Raw genomic sequence first — 21,672 nt, forward strand, 5'->3', positions numbered from 1 at the left:
AACTTGATAATTGTTATGGTGAGGTAGCAGTTAAAAATATACACCTACTTTATCACTGCACTCTGGTGTGAAGGGGATGGCAGTGGTCACATTCTCATCCACACTGACCACAACAACTGTGTCTAGACAGACTGGGATGTTGTCATCCACATCCTCCACCACTATGTCAATCACAGCAACACTGCTGAGGTTCCCTGAGTCAGTCACTTGGATGTGCAGGGTAAAGTTTGTTCTTGTTTCATAGTCCAGAGGATTTTGGAGCTGAGACAGATGTTGTACATTTAATTTAACCATAATGTAGGCCTAGGTTAAGCTTGTAATTTCTACTTAATTATGACTACATGTGTATTTAATCATTCTACAAAATACTTATATCATTGCTAAATTTCAGATAATTTAATGTAGTTCAAGTTTCATTGAATTAAAAGAAAACACTTAATAGTCCAATTAAATAATTTAGCATCAACAAATTAGAATAAATAATAATTTAAAAAAACAAAACTTTCTAGTCCATTTAAAACATTTAAAATTAATAAATTAGAATAAATATTAATACAAAAACACATATTAGTCAATTTAAACATTTTATATCAACAGAGTAGAATACATATTAATAAGTCCATTAAAAATATTAAATATGAAGAAAGTAAAATAAAAATTAATTAAAAATAATATTAGTCCATTTAAAGCATCCAGTATCAATAAAGTAGAATAAATATTGTTTAATTATTGCTTGAACTGGCTACAGCATCTACTCACCCGCAGGCTGCCAGTTATTTTATCGATGAAAAAGATCCTGTCTTCATTGCCAGATTGGATAGTGAATATTTTAATGTTGTCAAAAATATCACCATCAGTGGCATTAAACTTAATGAGCAGACTATCAAGTGTCAGGTTTTCTTTAACTGACACATTGAAGGGCCCAGGGGGAGTGAACTGTGGAGGAAACTCATCCTCGTCTTTAACTGCAACCTGTAATTCAAATAACATGACTGTTACAGTGGCATAGCCAGGTTTTCATATAACGGGAAACTGTGAGATGTCAGACATACCCTTCCCCCCTCCCCTCTCTAGTAACATAATTTTATTTTATCATTTCTAGGCATAATTTTATTATTATATGAAATACACATTATTCTATCAATAATTAGAAATAATTTTAACATAATTAGCAACACTCAACTTTTGTCTATTTCATGTGCACACTTTGTTTACAAATAGCAGATGTTTATTGATAAGACACACAGAAACACTAACCTTAACATAAGTCTTAGCAGTATGAACCCCATCTGATGCAGTTATTTCAAGAGTGTAAAACTGTGTTTTCTCATAGTCCAAGGTGGCGTTGACATTGACCTTGACAATGCCAGAGCTTGAGTTGATGTTAAATGAATTGTTGTCATTGCCTGCAACAATAGAATGGCTGGTATTTAAACTTTCAGTGTGGAGAGCTGACAAAGTAATAAGCTTTCAATTTAAGCCGTGATAGAAAATCTATTATCAAAAATGTTTTTAAAAATTCCACCTAACAAATTTTAACTTTTGAAAATTTAGTGACCAATTTAAAAAACAACTATACATGAGGACAATGGCCTCAAGACCATAAGCTGAGCCTGAGTCCACCTACTATTGATTGGTACCTAACTAACATTAGGTAAAGTAAAGGCAGCTGGGCATAATGCTGACCACACTATCCCTTAATATGCTGAGGTCAAAGAAACAGGAAAAAGCGTACTTTACTTTTTGTATATGTGAACAAACTAGACATTTATATTTACTAATAGAAAATTGTCCTGGCAAAATCCCCAAGCAAAAGTTTACATAATTCTGCTCTAAGGCCCATAACTTTCCCGGAGTTCATTCTCATAGTACTATTATGTAACAAGTATAGAAATAGGTGAAAAAGTTTCCTGTTGGGAATAATTAATTGAGGAAAACTTCTCACCATCTGTTATACTATAGCTGACGACGCCAACTGTATCTGCATCTGTACAGTTGACCGTTGCTATGGTGACATCATGCGTGTTCTCTACCTGAGTTGAGGTGTACACACTCGTAGCACAGACAGGTGGTGAGTCATTCACATCCTTGACCTCAACTGTCATGTTGACAGTTGTAGACAGGGCAGGGGTCCCTTTGTCCTGGTGTGGAGAGGACTTTAAGTTAATCTACTATCTGATACTGATCACTGACGTCATTGTGATACTAACACACAATACACAAGAATTAGGGATGGGAAAATTTCTGAGGCTGTTGAAGAAGTGACCTAGTGTATCCTACTCTTATGTCTGTCTACAGTCTGTTACATGATAACTGAACATAAAACATCAGATGTGGTGGCACAGGAAGGAGCTTCATACAAATGTACATATATATATATCTATATCTATATCTATCTATATATATATATATATATATATATATATATATATATATATATATATATATATATATATATATATATATATATATATATATATATATATATATATATATATATATATATATATATATATATATATATATATATATATATATATATATATCAAAATGACTTTAAAAATATAAAAACTTTGAAATTGAAAATGATATGAGCAGGCCATCATCAACAGCTGTACCACAGCAATAAATTTTGGGGTCTATTTTATTTGGGGGGGGGGGGGGGGGGGAATTCAAGCCCTCCAAAACCTACATATTATGCTACTTGTCAGTAGGTGTGTTAGAAAGATAAACCAAAAAAATACATTACACTACACAAAAGTTGCTATACAAAAATAAATTTTCACTTCACATGTGCTTACAGAAGGTAAACGAAATATAAAACTACCTGTGCAGTAATGAGAAGCACATATTTTTTTGTAGTTTCATAGTCCAAGGCTTTCTGTAATATGACTGTGCCTTTTAGGACATCAATTGTGAAGGTATCATCTGTGTTGCCACTGGTTATACTGTACAGCACGGCAGCTTAAGGAATAACAGAGGAAATATTTCGTGGGAAAACAGGGATTCTAAAACTGTGAGAAAGGTTGCTGCAACATTTTATGTGCTAGTAGATTAGTTTTAGAGTTTAAAATCTAGCAATACAATTAGAACGAATTATGATCAATAGAAGAATTATAATTGAAATCTGCAGATTAAAAATGTAATAGGTTATGACATATTGTGACAAAGTTGTTTGGTTAAATACTATGACCTGACAGAACTGACATTATAATGACACCATGTGACACAGTTGTCATACTGATCACTGATACCTAATCTCATTGTGACACTATGAAATACCTGTCATCATTGTGACACTAGGACACAACCAACACTGTTGTGACACCATGTAGCCAAGTTTGAATACAGTCACCTGACATGCAGACAATACTAAACTAAACACAATCTTGTTAGAAGTACCATTATCTTTTGAATACAGTCACCTGACATGCAGACAATACTAAACTAAACACAATCTTGTTAGAAGTACTATTATCTTTTGAATACAGTCACCTGACATGCAGACAACACTGAACTAAACACAATCTCGTTAGAAGTACCATTATCTTTTGAATACAGTCACCTGACATGCAGACAGCACTAAACTAAACACAAGCTCGTTAGAAGTACCATTATCTTTTGAATAGTCACCTGACATGCAGACAACACTAAACTAAACACAAGCTCGTTAGAAGTACCATTATCTTTTGAATACAGTCACCTGACATGCAGACAATACTAAACTAAACACAATCTTGTTAGAAGTACTATTATCTTTTGAATACAGTCACCTGACATGCAGACAACACTGAACTAAACACAATCTCGTTAGAAGTACCATTATCTTTTGAATACAGTCACCTGACATGCAGACAACACTGAACTAAACACAAGCTCGTTAGAAGTACCATTATCTTTTGAATACAGTCACCTGACATGCAGACAACACTGAACTAAACACAAGCTCGTTAGAAGTACCATTATCTTTTGAATAGTCACCTGACATGCAGACAACACTAAACTAAACACAAGCTCGTTAGAAGTACCATTATCTCCAGCATCCCTGTCTACAGCAGACACTGTGGCCACTTCTGCTCCAACGTTTGTGTCTTCAGCAATTGTAGGTGCAATGACAGTAGAAAACATGGGGGCATTGTCATTCACATCTGGAGAAAAAGGAATAACATCAGTGTCAAACTAACATATACTGGGGCATTGTCATTCACATCTGGAGAATAAGGAATAATATCAATGTCAAACTAACTGGGGCTGGGGCATTATCAAAAGTTAAAAGCTGACCAATATTTAGGCCTACATAATTAAAAACTGACCAATATTTAGGCCTACCTAATTTAAAAAATTGACCAAATATTCACCTAGTTAGAAACTAACTAACGTAGGCTACCTCATTGACATCCAACTTAAATATTTACTTTTATGAAAATAAACCATTATTTACCCTGTATGGTAACAAAAACTGTTACAGTAACACTCAGTTTTTGTACTGGTGAACTGTCAGCCACCTTGATTATCAATTTATAGCTGGCGTCCGTCTCACGGTCTAACACAATGTTGGGTTTCACCCTCAAGGTTGCAGCATCATCAATGAAAAATGCATCAGTCTCCCCTGATACTACAACAATAAATAAAAAATCTTTAAGTACTTAATTAGAAAATATCTAATTAAATGATAATTGATTTTATTCACTTTATTAGCCTATATTATGCAAATTTCCACTGTATACATATAACATTTCTAGAAATCCCTTCTCCCACCTTCTATTTAAATTTATTTCAAGTAAATGTTAGGAGAGAAGATTAAGAGAAGATTGCTAGCTAAATATATTTTAAAACTTTTGTATCGTATAAAATAAAGAAAGTACAAGCCAGTTGAAATAACATAGTGATCAAACCATTTTAAGCTACAAAAATATTAAAAATTAAAAGAAACAGTATTTTTATATATTTATTTAAGTATATAACATTTCTCTTAATGAAACTCCAATAGTACATAACACAATATAACAAATTGATACAACACTTGTACATTTTAGATATTTCAATTAACTTGTGCACTATACTTAATGTAGGTTAGAATTAATTAACATTTTTAACCTTGTACTAGTTGTTAAATACCAAGTCTAATACTGATTGAATGAAATTAATTACGTCCAATGGTTAATTTACCAAATGAGTATGTTAAATTGTTGTTGAGTTTATATGGGTCATTATCATCATCCTGACAGCGTAAAGTGGCGACCAATGTGTTGGCGCCAGCAGCCTCCGAAATAAATGCTGGGTAGAAGTTAGAGCTGCAGTGTGGAGCGTTGTCATTCACGTCAGTAACAGACACTGAAAAATGGCATCATTTTTTATTAAAGAATACACATAAAACAGCACAATTAAAAAATAAAAACAAAAAATATTATTGTGTTATCAATGAATGGAAACATATTTTAAACATTTCTATTGTTTTAGATCATCATTGTGAAGTTATTTCCCTGTCTATAGGTGTTATTATGTAACAGTCCTCTGAAAATTGTGTATAACAATTTGATCCTGTATTATTAATTCCCAAATTCTGAAATTTGTGCAAGACATTTCACCTGTTAAGCTCAGCGTCCCTGTTCTTGCTGGGTTGCCGCCATCAGTTGCTTTGACCAACAGAAAAAAGGACTGGTCAACTTCTCTGTCGATGTTTGCAATGGCTCGGATTTCCCCAGATTTTGGATCAATTATAAAAGGAACTGCCAAAATAAATTTTTGAATCATGTATTTAACTTTGTTCACAACTGTTTCAATAAAAAATGTAACATTATAAATAAAATGTAAATGTTAGCAGTGTTTCTTTCAGACTTTTTTCTCTAATGGGGGGAGGGGGGCACTTGCTATTTTTGGGGGTGGGGGACTAAATTTTCTGGGGGAAGGGGGAATGATGACAACACTGATAAAAGTATATTTTTTTTAATAAATTCCATTTTGTTAGGGTAGAGATGCCTGTAAAAAACTCTTATTGTAAAGTTAAAGGTGAGAGGTCGAATGAGAGTCTGACCTGCTTTATTATCAACAGATGAAATGGAATAGTAGATATCTCCGTCTGGCCCTTTATCATCATCTGTTGCAAACACCTAAAAACAAAATTAAGATTTATAACAAAAAACATTAAACAGTTTTATAAATCGTATACAATTTGAAATGTAAAAGTAAAACAAGAATTAAAAAAGATATGAAAAAATACATGTAAGTACTCACTTGTAGGGTAACATTGGAATTTACTGGTGTGTTTTCTTTTATGCTCAATGTTTGATTAGTTGAGTTGAATATTGGATCAAATTCATTCACAGGTAGCACTATGATGTTGTAGCTTGCGTTTGCAGTGTTGAGTGAGTCAGATGCTTGTATGATAAGATCATACATTGTTATTTTCTCATAGTCCAAAGGGGAAATCACTGTGATGTTTCCATCTTGACTAATTCTGAAAATATATTTTGGATTTATAAAAGTAGGTGGGATGACAATAAAGGATAAATAAATAAAGAGAAGTAGATACTTGTTTACAGACTGAAATGTATTTCTTTGTAAAAAGTTAATAAAAGTTGTCTTAAACCATCAACATTTTCAAATTTTCATGGAGCTAAGACAGGTTCAGACTGAGTATGTTAGCATGATATATAGAAGATTTATGATATCGCCATGATTTTTAAATTATTGAATGGTGGCTGAATGTAAGCCCAACTTACCTGAAGTTTCCTAATGGATCTCCAGCTACAATGGAGTAGGTGATGTTGGCAAAAGCAGGTGTAGCATCTCCATCAGTGGCTCTCACAGGTGGCGACAATGTGATCTGGGAAATATTTTCACGCACGGCTGCAGCATACACAGATGGATTGAAAATAGGACTGGAATATACAAAGGAAAAAATTAATTCTAAAAGAAAGACTTTGTTAAAGATGTATTGTTTAGGCTACTCATTAAGAATAATATTCAAAGTATAAATTAATAATGCTTGATAAAAATCATATTTGATTGTGGATAAAGATTAAAAATAAAATTTAATAATGCATTTTTCAATTTGCCAAGTAAAATGATATTTTAACAATGCAAAGTAATAGTAATAAAAGTATTTATTCTATTAAAATAATTCAAAATAATTTAACTGACTCCTAAATTAATAAAATAGTTAGAATTATGTCAGCTTTTAAGGGTTCTTACCTCATATCATTGACATCTATTATAGTGACAGTAATATTTTTGCAATCTTTGCGCCTGACTGGATTTGGTGAGTCCTCTACACAAACTGGCAACAAATACATGCCTCCAACCATTTCATAATCTGGTGCATTGTTTTTCAATGTGATCTCACCAGTGGCTGAAACAAAATTGTGAAAATAGTCACAGAGACTAAATTGTATACTAATGTTTGATAAGTAAATAAAATCATTAAAATTTCAATAATTTCTTATCTAATGTTTTTTGCGACATATTTGATGTTGATGATTACATTAAATATTTGACTCTCAACTCTAAAGTCCTGCCAAAAATAATTTGTTACATTTTTTAAAAAAGTGAATTAGTCATAAACAGTTTTTCTTTACCCTCCGTTATATCAAAGTAAGTTTTGTCAAGCAAAAAGTATCTGAGGACATCTGTTGGTCCATCGTTGGATGAAGCGTTGACGTGATACAAAACACGGTTGCTGATAGTGTCAGTCTCATTCACAGCAAACACAAGAGGCCCTGAGATGGTTGGGTCATTGTCATTGACATCTATCAACTTCAGGTTGATACTGACTGTTGTGTTGAAAAATGGCTGTGAAGTATCCTCCACCTGGGATGTACAATTTTAAAAAAATAATTTAAAAACTTATGAATAGTTTTCAGTTTGATTATCTTTGCTACAAAGTGAAATCTAACTTATGATCACAATATTGTTTTTTTTTTAAAATTTGACATTAAATGAAACGAGAAAAATAAATGAAAAACAATTACTTTAATCAGAATATGGTAGAAGGGAGCTACTTCATAATCTAAGGGTGTTGATACATTGACTTCTCCAGCAGGGGAGATAACTAGTGTAATCTTGTTTGGCTCAACACTGAAAAGTTATTTCAAAAAATTACAATTGATTAAATAAAATAATTATTTAGACCTTTTAGTGTTGTTTTGGTTGATTAAAAAATACATTAAAAACACAAAAAAAAGGATTGAAATAAAGCAATATCTTGCACTGCATAATTTATATTGCTTGATTGCAATGTTAACATTTCTATCCAGTTTATTTTGTATTTTTCTTTAAAAGTCCAAGAAAATCTCAGAAGCAATGCTCCTTACCTTATGAGAGAATAATTCAGCTTTGTATTCTGATCTTTGTCCGAACATGTCAGTGTGGCTATCTGAGTGGCACCTTCTTTCCGCTCTACATTGATGACACTGCCACAGACAGGCGGGTTGTCATTGACATCATTCACAATTATTGTTACAGTTCCTGACCCTGATTTAGGCGGGACACCTTTATCTGTAAACAATAGTTGTTTTTAATTTTAGTGAATGTGAATAAATTAGATTAAGATGTGAATTTTAGTATCAACTTGGGGAGGGGGGGGGGGGGAGGGAGGCCTTTTAAATTAATTTTTTATTTTCACATTTCTGAATATTTTCTATTTTTCCTACAATGTAATCTTATCTAACAATATTTATATTTTTAATTTTATAAATATATATAATTTTTAAAGTAATTTTAAAACATTTTTTCACCATTCATCAATAAAGTCACTTTTATAGCTATGTATAACAAACAGCTGTTGAAACATTGTTTACCTGTGACTATGACAACCAGTTCATATCGTGTGTCATTGTTTTCAAAGTCCAAATTATCGTTCAGGCGAATTTCACAGACTGATCCATTTTGTGTAATTGAAAATTTAGTCTGGGGGCTTTGGAAGGCAAATGTGAATTCTCCATCTTTACTTGTGTCATTGTCATAGGCTGTTAGCTATAAAATATCAATTAATAAAGTAATCTCAAAATTATATTAGATCTTTGAAAAATGATACATTAACAGAAAAATAGAAAGTAGGAAAATAGCTAATTGAAATTATAGTATTGTTTGTTTAGATATATATATATATGTCATGTGCAGGCTAAATTTGGTTTTATATTTTTAAGTCATAATTTTACAATACAAATTTAAATACAATACAAATTTAAAATACAATTGCAATAATTTCATAATGCATTTAAACTTTAAGTTGAGAGATCAATAGTATACCACAGCCAAATTTAAACTTCTATGTGAAAGTAAAGTGTAGGCCTACCATCAGAATAGCATCCCCAAATTTAAACTGGGTTTCATTGATCACAATGCTGTAAGGCCCGGGTAAAAACTGTGGTGCGTAATCATTGACTGTTGTCACAACAATTGTGACTACAGCTGTTGAGTTCAGGGAGTCTGTTCTGCCTCCTGCATCTGTTTAAAAATATTTTAAAATAAATTTGAAAAAATAACGATTCAGTTTTGGATTATTGGGTGGTGTGGTTGAGATGTGGAGAGTGTGACTGCTAGCCCAGAAAATGTCATGTGATCCTTTATTTTAATTTTGACTTGATGAGTTGATTTCTAATTAAATCAATATTTTTAAAAGTTGAGGATTTTAAAAAAAATTAACTTTTTAATATAACATGGTACTAACAAATAAGAAAATACTAACAAATAAATGTTAACTTCACAACTGTTATTTATTATATTTTACTGTTAACACATTTCAAGAGTTTATTTCTAAAGCTCAATTGTTATATGGCATGGCAGTTTTTTGCTGAAGATGGGCAAATACCAGCGGTTAATATTTACACAACTTATTCCTTAACATTTTAATGGCTATTGTGATTTTTTAAATTGAAACAATGTTTGAAATGGCTAGAAAAGTTGACTGGAGTGACTAAAGCATTCTGTAAATTTTGATCCAATACCATGCTATATAAATTTTAGCTGTCATTTTACAATGCACAAACTTGTTTTGTGTTTAGATTAAGGCTAGTCTAATAATTCAGACATTTTAGGGTTAATTTGAAAATGTGTCAACACATTGTTTTTGATGAGATTCTTGAGATTACCTGAGGCTGATACAACCAGAGTGTAATCAGATTTTTTGCTAGTGTCAACTGACAGGGTCTTAGAGTTTGTTATGGTACCAGTTGTTGAGTTGATGGCAAAGTATGGGCTGCCTCCAACTGAAACATTTTCAAGTAGAAATTATTTAGTATTCTCATGCAGAATAATATGGTACATAGATTATCATACAGAATAATGTGGTACATAGATTATCATACAGAATAATTTTGAAGATATTTTTTCACAAAGAATAATTTAGTACATAATTTCTCATACAGAATGAGCTTATCATATTGTTCCTTTAGTGATCGAATAATACATTTTTTGTTAAAAAAACTATTTTTTTTTTTCATTTTTATTTTGAAACATTTACATTGTAAAAAAAAAAACAGATTTACCTATAGCATATGAAACAACCCCATAATCATTAAAATTTGGGTCGTCCCTATCAGTGGCTGTGACAGTCAGTACATAAGTGCCAGGTCCATCTGTTTCCTTTAAGGTACCTCTGTAAGTTATTACAAAAATTAATTACTTTATTAGTCTTTTCTTAAAGCAGAAATGATAAAACAGTATTCCTTAAATATTTTTTCTTCTCGTGTATGCTTTTAACCTTTGGAAACACTCTTAAAAACCAGTTTTATTATCAAATTTTTTAATATTAGTCAATTCAATATTGTTGAATAATTGATCAATTGCTGAGGATACTCAAAAACTGCATGAAAGATTAAATATTGTTGACGCAATATATTTATCTAATCAATATTTATCAACTTCTGCATCTTATTGTGCATTTTATTCTTTGGTTCAATGATCAAACCAAAATATTTTTTCATTGTATTTTATTTTATGTTACTATGATCAAACCAAAATATTTTTTCATTGTATTTTATTTTATGTTGCTATAATCAAACCAAAATATTTTTTCATTGTATTTTATTTTATGTTGCTATGATCAAACCAAAATATTTTTTCATTGTATTTTATTTTATGTTGCTATGATCAAACCAAAATATTTTTTCATTGTATTTTATTTTATGTTGCTATGATCAAACCAAAATATTTTTTCATTGTATTTTATTTTATGTTGCTATGATCAAACCAAAATATTTTTTCATTGTATTTTATTTTATGTTGCTATGATCAAACCAAAATATTTTTTCATTGTATTTTTTTTTATGTTGCTATGATCAAACCAAAATATTTTTTCATTGTATTTTATTTTATGTTGCTATGATCAAACCAAAATATTTTTTCATTGTATTTCGTTCCTGTCAGGTACTAGAGAGTGGGTAAAATCAAAGGCATCTACTCCCCTTCCCCCTCCACCTACCTCCTAACATATTCAAACTCATGTTTTTAATTATATATTTGGATCTTAATTACCAATTTTAAAAAGGCATAGTAAAACATTTTTTATTTATTTGATGCAGGTATTTTGATAAAAAAAAATGTTAGTTAAAATTGTAACTCTAGCTAGTAAGAGTTGATTATTTAAATATTAAAAACTTTACTTGTAAATGTCTGAAGTAAATGCTGGTGTGTTGTCATTGACATCAGTTACAGAAATAAACACAGTTGAATTGGTAGAATTCAAGGCATCAGCTGCTCTCACAATCAGTGTGTATGTAGCCACTGTTTCTCTGTCTAACATCTCAGCCAAAGATATCTGACACAACAATATTGTTAATAGATTAAAGAGAGAGGATAGTTTACAAGTTTTAACAATTTAATGAATTCCTCCAACTCCCACCTCTATTTATTACTGACCCCTTATAAACTTGACAAAGCTGAACTATGTTAAAGACACATATTGTACACATAATGTGTACTTGTGATGTAACACAGAAATATAAGATTTGGTTTTTTCATAGCTCACTCCATTATAAAACCTTTCCATCAACTAACCCCCTCATAACACTCTCTTGGAACCCTCCCCACAATCTTCACCAGTACTCAATATAACTTTGTTTACTATGAATTACTAAAGCCAATAACAGTAATCACATCAGTTTTAGTGAAAAAATTTCATGTTAAATCTAAAGAAAATCTAAAAGAAAAGCCTAAAAGCCTTAAATAGTGTTTAAAGAAATTAATCTAAAGTCAGACATGCAAATTTATTTATCTAAGATTCTCAGCATCAAAAATTTAGCAAAAATAATAATAATAATAAATTATTATTTAGCATTGCTCTCTATATGAAACCCAACCCCTTTTAATAAAGTATTATCAAAATGATAAAACACCCCCACCAGTTGTGTGCTATAAACATGATCCCATACTTACATTGCCACTTTTGGGATCAATGCGGAATCTTGGATCGCTGGATACAAATGAATATCTGACCATACCATTTCTACTTGTAGGGGTGTCAGGATCATTAGCTTTGACTGTCACCAGAACAGTTGAAATTGGTGTTGCTTCACTAACATTCAGATGATATAGATCTAAAAACAAAAATAAATTGTAAAACAAATTAAAAATTATTAGTATACAGTGTTATTCCAACACACTAACAAGACAAGTGCAGAGAAATAGTTAATCTGTATCAGTACATATTGACAGTGTCCAAGATTATATCAAAGTCAAGACTAAATTGAGACTAAACTAACTCCATAATCAAGAGAGCTCTCTTATCAATACACTTTATCACACCACAGTACTAGATAGATGGGCAAAGTAGCTCTTGAGCTTTCTGTCACATTTAAGACAAATCAAAAACTTTTTAGTGCAGCAGGCTACACTAGTTTGAGCAAGATGGCTAATTTTTAATTCACAAGTTCATCATTGAAATATAAACACTGAAACATTCTAACTAAAATTAAATTTTGATACTATTTAAAGCTGGTTAGTAAGTTCTTAAAATATTTTTAATGAACAAAAACATTTAGTAGAAATTTTATCTGGCAGGACCTTGCTCAAAAACAGGAGGGCCATCGTCCACATCCTCCACATTGACCACAACATCAACGTTGATGGTGTGGACACCATCTGAAACTGACAGAGCCAAATCATGGAATGTCTTTGTTTCATAATCCAACGCTGATCCCAGGATTACTGTAGATCCATTTATCTAAGGGGTAATTAAAGCTTTGATTTAAATTTATTTTACTGTAAACAAATTTAAAATTTAGGATGACGTACTTGATATTGAATACCATATATTATTAAATTTCGTAATTGATCAAAAATGTATGGTTTGTTTTTAAAAGTTTTGATAGACAATAAAATAAAGCAAGCATTTTGTTTAATCAATAATGCTTTTTTAAAAATTAAAATTAAATGCTTTAAGTTACGACACATATGTATGTTTTTTAAATGCAAAAGAATATTCGAAAATAAGTTTTTATAGTTACATAATTTTTCATTATATGTCATTATGACTTGTTTCAGGTAATGAGTATACATATATTCCCACCTGAAAAAGTGTATTATTCCCCTTGGTCAGGTTGTAGGTCAGCACAGAGTTATCATCCCTGTCTGTGCATGACACACTAGCAATGACAGAGTTGATGGGGAGAGTCTCAGGACGATTGACTAGAACAAAGCTTGGATTGCAGACAGGAACCTCATCATTGACATCCAGGACAAGAATATTTATCGACACTGTCGCACTTAACTCTCCACCTCTCTCTTTGGCCTGGTAAATAATTTAAAAAAATAATTATCAAACTTATTGTCTCTGGACAATGCAAAAAAATTTTGGCACCTATCTAGAAAAACAAGTTAATTAAAAAGTCTAGTGACATTTAAGCGCAATTTCCTTATGTTATCTAAAAATAGCTCTGTCGTAGCGTAAATCAAGAGCAGGGTTAGTAAAACCATTGGTTAGTTATTAAAACGTTTTTTATTAAATTTTTTTTTTGTCAGTATTTTACATGTTTTATTTACAATAGAGTTACATGACTAAAAACCATTGCGCGCCTACTGAATGTGATGACGCAGCCATTGAACGTGATGGCGCAGCTATTGAACGTGATGACGCGTGTGGTGTGGTTGGATAAAATGCTTACTAATTCGGTCCAAATTTTAATTAATTCAAAAAAAATTTTGTGACCGAACGAAAGGATATTTTTGAAATCTTTCTTCGGCAATATTGTTCTAAATTATGGCAGGAATCGATTGGTACATGTTTCAAGTCGCTAAGTGGTCTGGTTGCCGAGATATGGGCCAAAAACTGCTTTTTTTCGAGTTTTTTTTGGATTTTTCCAGGAAATCCATGAAAGAAACCCGGAATTTTTATGGGCTATGTTCATCCTCGTAACTTGCTTAACATAATTGCTTTTGGAACTAGTCATCGATATTGCTTCGTTGAGGAGGAGATACGACTTAAAGCTGCGGACACACATACATCCATCCATCCATCCATCCATCCATTCATTCATACATTCATACATCCAGAAATGACGGGTTAATAAACGCAATTCTCCAGAATGGAAATTGCGCTAAAAAAAATAGGCACCTCCCTGTCCCCTGTCTTCCCATAAAATATATACTTTTTACCCTATATAAATACTAGAATAACCATAACCATAAATGACCTACAATTATTATAATAGATTGACGACAGAAGCCTGTGATTGTATATAACACATTTAATTGGGTCTAACTACCACGATGGTAACACACAGAGAGGACGGGAGGAAGTACACAAGGGACATCACTCAAGATAACAATATTATAAATATAACTAATACAGAAGAGTGAGTTCCCTTGACCTCACAATTATTTCAATCTATTACATCCCTTTACCCTTAGAACACAATAACACATCTCTCAATAGAACAATTGATAGTATCCTAAAATCACCAATTATATTGTAACATGAACACTATGGTAGATTACATCCTTACAAACAATGCACAATATGCTACAACATAATCAAAATACAAAACAATAATGTCAAAGTCCTTTTGACCTTTAGAATCATAGGTCTAACTTATTTGGGACCTTGATTGTCCTGCTTGACCTTCTCAGTGGCTTTTGATTTGGTGACTCAATATTCTGACCATCTGGATTCTCTATCTCAGGAGGTCTAGGATTTAAATCATTAACTCCAGAATTTACATTTTCTGACTCCAGACAACTTGGTTCACTCATATCAACAGAACTTGGTTGTGGACAAACTGAGTTGGTGTGAACTGTTCAGATTTGGTGGGATTGACAGATTCACACTTATTATCTGCACAAGTTATTTTTAACTTTATAAGACACAGGTCCTGTACATTGAACAATTTGACCTGGTATCCATTTTTCCTTTCTCCCATAATTTCTTAGATACACATTCTCATTAACACCAAATTCTCTTTCAATGCATGAGTTGTCATGATTTAATGGAACTATTTTTGAATTGGCATCTGAAAGTATTAAATCGCAAAAAATCTTTTTTTTTTTCTTTCGATGTTACCCTTTTAGTTTCTGTAAGTGCTAATGATGTTAGCAAAGTTGTTTGATGATCACATTCCTTCTTACTAATGTATTTGAAATTGCCATATCACCATAATCATTTATTAAGTTACAAATACTTTGTTTAGGCAACTCTGACTGATAATGGACTGCATCTTCTCCATCTTTTATATTATCTTCACAAAGGTTTTTATTTCTTATTTTATATGGCCTTAAGTCATCATTCACAGACTCTTCAGGCCAACCATTCTTACAGTACTCATATACTTTTATTAAGCACTCATCTTTTTGTGTTTCTCTTTTAATATCATTCACATTTATATTGGAGTTATCCATGATAGTGAAGAGAACAAATACATCTTCTGGTACATAGCTCAGGCTTTGGTTTTTTAAAGGTAAACTACTAAGACTATCTGCACTATTCTCAGATCCAGGTTTGTATTTCAATTCATAATTGTATGCAGTTAGTGTGATAGCCCATCTTTGAATTCTTGGTGAGGCATGCTCAGGTAGGGTTTTGTTTTCTCCAAATAAACCTAGCAATGGTTTATGATCTGTAAAGATGGTGAACTTCCTACCAAACAGAAACTTATGAAATTTCTTAACACCAAAAATGATGCCTAAGCCTTCCCTATCTAACTGAGAATAATTTTTCTCAGCCTGGTTCAAAGATCTACTGGCAAAAGCAATGGGTCTGTCACCCTTCTCATCCATGTGGGACAAGACTGCTCCTACACCATCTGGTGAAGCATCACATGTTAATATAAGTCTTTTCCCTGGGTCATAGTGAGTTAGTAAGGTGTCAGCAGACAAAGCCTCTTTTGCTGTATTAAAAGCAGTATCTTGTTGTTTACCCCAGTGCCAAGTTGCATTTTTCTGTAGCAGCTTGTACAGTGGTGATAGTTTACCAGACAGATTCCCTATGAACTTTGCATAGTAATTTATCAAGCCCAAAAAAGCTCTTAGTTGTTGGGTATTTTCAGGTTTGGGTGCTTCTTTAATGGCTTTTGTTTTCTCAGGTTGAGGTCTGATGCCTTGCTTGCTTAATAAATAACCAAGAAAACTAATTTCTGTCAACATGAATTGACATTTATCTTTGTTTATCTTTAAACCTTTTTCACCAACAATTTTCAAGACTTTATCTAGTGTTTTAAGATGTTCAGTGTCATTCTTACCAGTTATGTACACATTGTCAAAGTACACACAAACATTTGGAATATCCTTAAAAATACTGTCCATGACAGCTTGGAAAATTCCAGGGCTAGATGATATGCCAAAACATAGTCTTTCATATTGGTAGAGTCCTTTATGTGTGTTTATTGTCGTATAGACTTTTGAATCTGGATGCAGTTCTAGTTGAGTGTAAGCATGACTAAAGTCTAATTCAGTGAATTTGTCTCCTCCTGCCAAATTCAAAGAAATTTCCTCAATGTTAGGTATAGGGTACCTATTTAGCTCTATTTGCTTATTCAGTGTAGTTTTATAATCTCCACAAATTCTTATAGAACCATCCTTCTTTAACACTGGCACAATGGGTGTCGCCCAATCGGAATAGTCTACCTTCTTTATAATGCCATTAGATTCCAATCTACTTAGCTCATTTTCAATTTTATTCCTCATTGCATAAGGTGGAACTCTAGCTTTGCAGTATCTTGGATTTGTGTCTTTAATGCTTAACTTCACTGTTCTATCATTTAGTAATCCATGATTACCAAAAACACATTTATTTTCAGATATAACTTTATCTAGTGAAGTAGGACTAGATTCTTTTACATTCTTCAATGAACAAATACTCTCCCAATTTAACTTAAGATTACTTAACCAGTTCCTACCTAGTAATGGCGGTCCATTTCCTTCAACCACAAGAAGAGGAAGTTTAACACTTTGACCATTATAACTTACATGAACCATACACTCTCCTATTACCGGAACATTGTCACCAGTGTATGTTGTTAGGCACTTGTGACATGGCTGTAGAGGCACTGATCCTCCTGTGACAGCTTCAAAATCTTTCTTTGTTATGACTGTTAGAGATGCTCCAGTGTCAAGTTGGAAGCTGATGCTCTTACCGTTGATATTAACTAGTACACTGATGGGAGCATGACTTATTGATTTCACAGAGAACAGGTTGAAATCCGGCTGCGAATCAGTTTGAGCATTTTCACAGGTAGAGTGGTTCATTGGTTGGGTTAGGTAGTCTTGGTGAGAGTTAACATAGTGCTGCTTTTGGTTGCGGTACTGTCTTGACTGGCTAGATTTAGCAACAGACGAAGACTTTGCAAAGCAGGCCTTGGCAATGTGACCTTGCTTACCGCACTTATAACAAGTTGCAGACTTGAACTTGCATCGATGAGATGCATGGGGACCTTTGCATCGATGACATTTTTGATAATTATTACTAGATTTAGATCTAGGATTTGAACGAGCAGGCTGTTTAGCATAAGTTGGAATGCTCTGATGGGGTTGATGTTTATTGACTAACCTGCTGTTTACTGCATGGATCTCTGAAGGTGCTAAAGATCTCGCAGCATCAGATGACTGCTGGAATGAAGTTGCTAGTTGTATTGCTTTTTCTAATTTTAGATCTGACTCGAGCAGCAACTTTCTTTGAATATCAGGGCTGTTTACACCTGTCACAAACTTTTCACATAGTCTGTCAGACAGCGTTTCTCCAAATTCACAGAATCTACTTGAATGACGTAAGGCAGCAACATATTCTGATATTGACTCGTTTGGTTGACGAGTCCTACTGTCAAATCTAGCTCTACATAAAAACTTTGATGGGGTAGGCGCATGGTGGTCTGTTAGCAATTTGCTCAGCTCGTTAAAGCTCTTGGTAGTTAGACTGGCTGGTGCGCATAAGTCTTTTAGTAGCCTAAATTGTTGAGGCCCTATGACTGTTAACAAAATAGCTCTCTTTTTGGCTTCTATCGTCACGTTGTTAGCTTCTAGGTAAAAGCTTAACCTCTCTAGGTAATCTTGAATGATTTCATCATTCGCATCAAATTCTTTTATTTGGCCATACAGCGCCATAATTCTAGAAATAATTAGCTAATAAGCTCTAGCAAACCTCTTTTTTGCGTAAGTAGGTGCTCTTTCTAGTCGATGTTTATCCTTCGTCGCCAGTTATAATAGATTGACGACAGAAGCCTGTGGTTGTATATAACACATTTAATTGGGTCTAACTACCACGATGGTAACACACAGAGAGGACGGGAGGAAGTACACAAGGGACATCACTCAAGATAACAATATTATAAATATAACTAATACAGAAGAGTGAGTTCCCTTGACCTCACAATTATTTCAATCTATTACAATTATGAAAAATAAGAAAGATAGGAAATAACAAAATTGATAATAGGATAGCCTATTCATTGCATAAAAAAAAAAGTAAAGTTTCCCTTTCAAACCTGATGGTCTATGGGGCAAGTGAAGTAGAGTTCACTTGTTTCTGTGACCTCGGCATATGAAGAGATAATGTGGTCAGCACTATGCTCAGCCGCCTTTACTTTCCCTAACGTGAGTTAGGTACCCATCAGAGTTGGGTGGACTCAGGGACGGTCTACTGACTTAAACCCGGATTCGAACTCGAGACTTACGGGTTAGCAGTCCAGCTCTCTACCGCTAGACCACTCCGTCCCACTATTCATTGCATAGGTCAGTTTAAACTGTCTTTATAAACAAACAATTACTTTTATGATATATGTATTTACTTATTTTATGCTGCATGATTTTTAAAAAATTTATATTGTTCACACATTTTTGTACAATTAGTGTGCCTCCATCGCACTAGATCATAACTCTCCAGGGAGGGCACCTCCAAGTTGGAAGTTGCAGTCATAGTTCCATTGAAATAGAAATGTTCACTTTTTGTAAGTAGCTACACACAATACAAAATAATACACAGAAGAGACTACAGACAGTAAAATACCTACTTGAATAGTAAGTGTGTAGTTTTTTGTTTGCTCGTAATCCAAAGGTTTACGTAGAGAAATGTCACCATTTGTTGCCCCAATTGTAAACTGCTGATTACTATCTCCATTGATGATGGTGTATTGTGGGTCACCAAACACAGGATCTTTGCCATCAGGATCAGATGCATTTACAACTAAACAACAAAACAGAGAAAAGAATGAAAAGCTGTCTCTTAAATCATATTTCATTAATTGAAGGGGTGTTTTAAATACAGCTTTTGGTAATGGCCCCATGTGTTTGGGGCATAAAAGTGAAAACATTATGATGATATAATATTTACATTAAATAAAAGTAAACACAATGTTCAACCTACCTAATATAAGGTGACCAACAGTCTCTGTTTCATTAACCAACTGATCAGGGTAGACAGGAAACACTGGTGGGCCATCATTCATGTTGACCACGGTGACAAACACAAAAACAGTTGTAGACTGGACAGGGTTGCCAAAGTCTGAGACCACAATGGTCAGCTTGTGTCCAGTGGCTGTCTCATAGTCTAGAGAGTCTGGGGAAATGTTGAATATGTGGTCAGCTTATGTCTAGAGATATGTGGAATACATGGTCAGCTTATGTCTAGAGAAATGTTGAATGCATGGTCAGCTTATATCTAGAGGTATGTTGAATACATGGTCAGCTTATGTCTAGAGATATGTTGAATACATTGTCAGCTTATGTCTAGAGAAATGTTGAATACATTTTAAGTATAGGCCACATTAGATCATTTAAATTTGGAAGAGGGGGGGGGGGGTCTCTAATACAAATTATATTGTTACCTTTCTTGCAGACTGAGATGAAATTTATGACTACATTTTGTATTATCAGCTATCCAATAGTAATATTGGAAGTCACTCAAAGATATTAAAAACAATGATTTGGTTATGGAAAGCTCTTTTCCTCCTGCCCTTTAAAAATTAACCTTATTACAATGATTTTTATTGGTTACTAAAGTAACACCTGTTAATCACAATGATATCGAGGAGGCTTATAAATCAATACTTCATCATACAATTTTATGTACACATGAAACATATGTAGACTCTAAAAACAACCTTTTAGCAATAGCGCATACAAAATGTCAGTTCTCACAGAAATCTGAACCTACCATTCACAAGCTCAACAGTATCATTGACAATAGAGAAATGGTTGCCAGGTGTTTGGTCCAATGTGTAGTTCAATTTGTTTTTATCTTCAGCATCAAAACATCCCAGAGTTAATAAATTATAGGGGCCACTGCCATCTAAATGCGAAGAAACAAAATGGTTGTGTTAACACAAAAAGTGGATTTGGTTTATCAAATTCAACCCTTTTTTTAAGTAAACATAATTGAAACATTGACAGCTCTATATGTTAATGTAAAAATTTTTTTAAAACAAATGTTTTAATGACTATGTAATCATTTTTTAAAAATTAAATTTCAAAATCTATTTATAATATGTTTTTTTTCAATTTTCACTTGGGAATATAAGCCTAAACTACTTAAATTTACATAAATCCCTGGGTTGATAATGTTTGTCTAAATTTTGTCTGATTGTAACAGAAATACATTAAAATTGTTTGTGCTTACTCTGCTTTTCATTGACATTTTTCGTGTAAACTGATCTCAAACAAGCTGGTGCATTGTCATTGACATCAAGAACATTAACTGTAACTGTACCAGTAGCCTAAGGAAAAGATGTGTATAAGTGTCACAACAAAATGAAATAACTAAAATTACTAGAACAAATATAAAATATGATATAGATCTAAATATATCATGACTTTTTAAAAAGTTTTTTCTTGAATAAACTAGGTTTATAAATTTTAAAATAACCAACTTGTTGTTAGTCTATGAAAAACAAATAAAAGATAGTAATGAAACAACATTTAAGTAATTTAGGAATTATTTTTAAAATATCCTCATTAATTAAATCATCATTCTCTATAAGACTGGCTTCACTTAAAAGTTGAAAAAATGGAGGCCACAAACCACCCCTTCAACTACATATAGAACTGTGCAATTTATTCCTTCGCGTAAAACATAAACATTATAAATGAAATACAAGTCCAAGCTTACATTTAATCCTCCACCATCCATAGCAATGACCACTACTGTGTATGATGTGTCATTAGAAGGAAGAAGTTCATAGTCCAGTTTGGACAATACACTTAGAGCCCCAGTGCGATGGTCAATTTCAAAAAGTTGTCTCCCATTATTTGAAA

The 21,672-nt window shown here is 32.7% G+C and overlaps 1 protein-coding gene across 4 annotated transcripts in view; it reads right to left on the reverse strand.

Annotated features, from left to right (window-relative positions):
• LOC131934657 (cadherin-23) overlaps positions 1 to 21,672 on the reverse strand; it is an 81,774-nt gene that overhangs the window by 33,671 nt on the left and 26,431 nt on the right. For all 4 annotated transcript variants that reach the window (XM_059290729.1, XM_059290731.1, XM_059290730.1 and 1 more), the window contains 29 exons: positions 21,527 to 21,672; positions 21,038 to 21,134; positions 20,576 to 20,710; positions 19,787 to 19,978; positions 19,434 to 19,606; positions 13,508 to 13,729; positions 13,003 to 13,162; positions 12,376 to 12,536; positions 11,604 to 11,758; positions 10,488 to 10,597; positions 10,092 to 10,208; positions 9,296 to 9,447; positions 8,799 to 8,973; positions 8,313 to 8,496; positions 7,971 to 8,076; positions 7,578 to 7,809; positions 7,195 to 7,351; positions 6,723 to 6,881; positions 6,235 to 6,457; positions 6,035 to 6,110; positions 5,589 to 5,729; positions 5,170 to 5,334; positions 4,442 to 4,615; positions 4,029 to 4,148; positions 2,828 to 2,964; positions 1,946 to 2,141; positions 1,258 to 1,406; positions 760 to 972; positions 49 to 261 (listed from right to left, as the gene is read on the reverse strand). In XM_059290729.1, the coding sequence (XP_059146712.1) occupies positions 49 to 261; positions 760 to 972; positions 1,258 to 1,406; positions 1,946 to 2,141; positions 2,828 to 2,964; positions 4,029 to 4,148; positions 4,442 to 4,615; positions 5,170 to 5,334; positions 5,589 to 5,729; positions 6,035 to 6,110; positions 6,235 to 6,457; positions 6,723 to 6,881; positions 7,195 to 7,351; positions 7,578 to 7,809; positions 7,971 to 8,076; positions 8,313 to 8,496; positions 8,799 to 8,973; positions 9,296 to 9,447; positions 10,092 to 10,208; positions 10,488 to 10,597; positions 11,604 to 11,758; positions 12,376 to 12,536; positions 13,003 to 13,162; positions 13,508 to 13,729; positions 19,434 to 19,606; positions 19,787 to 19,978; positions 20,576 to 20,710; positions 21,038 to 21,134; positions 21,527 to 21,672 (4,640 nt within the window). The remainder of the gene's footprint in view (positions 1 to 48; positions 262 to 759; positions 973 to 1,257; positions 1,407 to 1,945; positions 2,142 to 2,827; positions 2,965 to 4,028; positions 4,149 to 4,441; positions 4,616 to 5,169; positions 5,335 to 5,588; positions 5,730 to 6,034; positions 6,111 to 6,234; positions 6,458 to 6,722; positions 6,882 to 7,194; positions 7,352 to 7,577; positions 7,810 to 7,970; positions 8,077 to 8,312; positions 8,497 to 8,798; positions 8,974 to 9,295; positions 9,448 to 10,091; positions 10,209 to 10,487; positions 10,598 to 11,603; positions 11,759 to 12,375; positions 12,537 to 13,002; positions 13,163 to 13,507; positions 13,730 to 19,433; positions 19,607 to 19,786; positions 19,979 to 20,575; positions 20,711 to 21,037; positions 21,135 to 21,526) is intronic.

Source organism: Physella acuta, unplaced genomic scaffold (genome assembly GCF_028476545.2).
Source record: "Physella acuta isolate Inbredline_101_S28 unplaced genomic scaffold, ASM2847654v3 ptg000115l, whole genome shotgun sequence".
Lineage (NCBI taxonomy): Eukaryota > Metazoa > Mollusca > Gastropoda > Physidae > Physella > Physella acuta.